Source organism: Acanthisitta chloris, unplaced genomic scaffold (genome assembly GCF_000695815.1).
Source record: "Acanthisitta chloris isolate BGI_N310 unplaced genomic scaffold, ASM69581v1 scaffold26557, whole genome shotgun sequence".
In the NCBI taxonomy this organism is placed as follows: Eukaryota; Metazoa; Chordata; class Aves; order Passeriformes; family Acanthisittidae; genus Acanthisitta; species Acanthisitta chloris.
The window spans coordinates 367-3,691 of NW_008682406.1; the positions used below are offsets into that span (position 1 = coordinate 367).

General features: G+C 43.7%; 1 protein-coding gene across 1 annotated transcript; it reads left to right on the forward strand.

The window, feature by feature from the left end:
* Window positions 1–586: 586 nt before the first annotated feature.
* MRPL20 (mitochondrial ribosomal protein L20) lies at window positions 587–2,623 on the forward strand (the record flags this gene model as incomplete). Its single annotated transcript, XM_009078521.1, has 3 exons — window positions 587–697; window positions 1,381–1,458; window positions 2,447–2,623. Coding segments are annotated over 3 exons (366 nt in total), but the record flags the coding sequence as incomplete, so codon positions are not given.
* Between the last annotated feature and the right edge of the window lie 702 nt (window positions 2,624–3,325).

A 3,325-nucleotide genomic window follows, 5' to 3' on the forward strand; every position in this document is an offset into this window, starting at 1 on the left:
GAAGTTCAAACTGCTGTAGAGAAGAACCTTTTCCAAGGGCACCCAGAGAGGGAGCACATATAATATTGAGAGAAAACATGTTGAAGGAGGTGAAAGTGTATTGGGTTTGTAGCACCTAAGCTGCCCACAGTAATTATTTCTGACTGTGCAGCACTGGCTACTTCCTCCTGCTTCATATTAGATGGATGTGAGTGTAAACTTCTTTTATTATTTTCAGTTGAGATGACTTTTGGACACATCAGAGGTTCCTACCCCATCCTTGTGTCCATACTGACACAACTGCTGAGAAGAAATGCATGAGTCTGGGGTTGGGTGAAGATAGTTTTGTGGTTATCTTCCCCCTAGAACCACAGCCCAGAGAGGTCTGGTTTTGTCTCTGTGCTGGACTGACATTATTCCACCTGCTCCAACTGTTCAGCTTCAAGATTCCTCACACAACAAACTGAAGGCTTAGCTGATGCTCCTGAACTATTCAGTGATCCTTGTTCTGGAGAGCTGTGAGATGCAGATGAGCTGCTCTTAGTATTACTGAAGGGTTTGACAGCCTTGAAATTAAGTGAACAAGAACATTCTGTTTTGTTTGCAGCATTTTCGTGGGAGGAAGAACCGCTGCTACAAGTTGGCAGTGCGCAGCGTCCGCAGGGCGTTCGTGAGGTCCACAAAAGCCAGGAGGGAGAAGAAGAGATTCCTCAGAGCGGTAAAGAGCCAAATGTTGGCTGGCAATACTCAAATGGGAGAAGGGCAGACTGAAAATAGTCATTTTTTTTCCTTACTGGGGGGTTCCCTCAGAACCAGTGGGTGGAAAATAGGAGTTTAAAGGAAGTGTTTTCAGTCCCTGTGTGGTCTGAAGCAGCTCAGGCTGAAGTTCATGTGTGTATGGTGCACTGAGAAGGTTGTGAGCAGTGACAGGAGCTGAGGGAATGGTGTGGAGCTGTGTCAGGGGAGGGTTAGTTGGATATTAGGCAAAGATTCTTCCCCCGGAGATTGGTTGGGCACTGGAACAGGGTTAGGTTGGATATTAGGCAAAGGTTCTTCCCCCAAAGATTGGTTGGGCACTGAACAGGGTTAGGTTGGATATCAGGACAAGGTTCTTCCCCCAGAGGTGTTTGGGCACTGAACAGCTCCCCAGGGCAGTGGTCACAGCCCCAAAACTGACAGAGCTTCAGGAGTGTTTGGTCAGTGCTTTCAGGCACATGTTGGATCGTTGGGGTGTCTGTGCAGGGCAGGAGTTGGACTAGATGATCCTTGTGGGTCCCTTCCAGCTCAGGATATTCTGTGATTCTACTTAAATATATTTAGTAAGTATGAGCAGATCAGCTTGGCAAAAGGTTTGCTTTGAAAGGATTTTGTCAGCCAGTATGTGAATTTTTACCCTTTCAGCTGTGGATCACAAGGATTGAAGCAGCTTCCCTGGAACATGGTTTGAAGTACTCAGCCTTTATAAGCAACCTGCTCAAGGTAAGGATGGTACCTGGAGAGTAATCACTTCCTCATGCTCCTAATGAAAGGCTTGTGAAAGCAGTTTCATTCACTTCAGGAAATAAGTTCTGCTCTAAACCTGTTTTTCTCCCTTATCTGCATCATCCCCATTTACCCTGCTGCAAGTTGTGGCTCTACACCTTGTCCTGTCCCCAAAACTTTTACTGAGCATCTGAAGAATGAGACTTGTAAAATGCTTTTACACTTGTTGCTATTATGGGAATGAAGTGGCAGCTTATTTTACTTCCAGAGATTTAAAAATACAAACCTTGGATGAGCCAAAAAAAAAAAACCAACCCGAAACAAAAGCCCTAAGAAATCTCTGTTCTTTTCACTCCCTTTGTGTTTTGGTGAGCAGTGAACAATGCAGAGAGTTGGTGTCATTGTCTCTCGTTCTTAAATTGGTTTTAATTTGTTGATACAGGTTTTAATTTGTGTAAAATGTTGGTTTTAATTTGAATTGGTTTTCATTTGTTCAGGCTTGGTTTTAATTTGAATTGGTTTGCATCTGTTGAGACTGTTGGGTTTATTTTTAATTGGGTTTCATTGTTGAGACTGGATTAATTTGTTTGAGCTGAAACAAATGCCACAGGTTAATCTGGAACACATGGTCTGGAGCAGAGTAAGAGATTCTTCTCCAGCTCTTGGTTTCTTCCAGTAAAAAAAGCTTTGGAAGTCAGTAAACAATTTTTCCACAGTGGCGTAATGAGACATCCATGGCCCAACAGTCATGTCTGAGAGTCTTTAACACTCCCAGAATTGTAGAGGGCAGAAAAAAGGTAATTTGCCTTAAGACCCTAAAGGTAATTTGCTTCAGGTCTTAAGCATTGAGTGTTTAATGATATTTAAGAAAGAGTGTACATAAATAATAAAGAGCATTAATTATATTGAATGTTTAATAATGAGTGATTGAGCATTGCAAATCACAAAATCACACTCCTTAACCAGCACATTTTCTTCCTTTTAGTCCCAGGTGGAGCTGAATAGGAAAGTGCTGGCAGACCTGGCTATTTATGAGCCAAAGACCTTCAAATCCCTGGCTGCTCTAGCCCAGAGGAGGAGACAGGAAGGTTTCCTGGCTGCCCTGGGAGATGGCAAAGAACCAGAAGGGATATTTTCACGGATCGTGCACCACCACCATTGATTCCACAGAGTCTGTGTGTTACAAACAGGGATTGGACTGTGGAGGAAACTCCCTCTGTGACTGCTGAGATGGAAAACGTGGAGCAAACCCTCTAAGGATGGTTCTGGGAGGAGCACAGAGTGAGTTTGGGGGTGAAGTTGCCCCTTGGTAGGTTTTTTTCCCTGTGTTGTCGTCACTGAAACCTGTTGAGTTAAAAGCAGTTTAAGCTGTGAGCAGTGCAAGGTTAGCAGTCCCTGCTGAGCTCCCTGTGTTCAGGACATATAGTCTGTTCTCTTAACCACTTAATAAAGATACATTTTTTGGTAACTGCTACTGGAGAAACAACTTACGTGGTGATTTCTGGTACTTCATGGGGAAAACCCAGGGGGATGTCAATCCTCACACACAGCATTAAGGAAATATATAGTCTGTTCTTTTAAGGACTTAATAAAGGTGGTTTTTTGGGAGTTGCTACTAAAAAAAACCCAATTTATCTGGCAATTTCTGGTGCTGCACAGGGAAAACCCACGGGGAGATGTTTTCCCTCACCCACAGGGCCACAGCATCCCCAGTGCTAAGGGACACACAGTCTGTTCTTTACTGAATAAAAGTGGTTTAATGGTAGTTGCTACTAGAAAATAAAAAGTTATGTGGCAATTTCAGGCACTGCATGGGGAAAAACCATTGGGGGATGTTTTCCCTCACCCACAGGGCCACACCCTC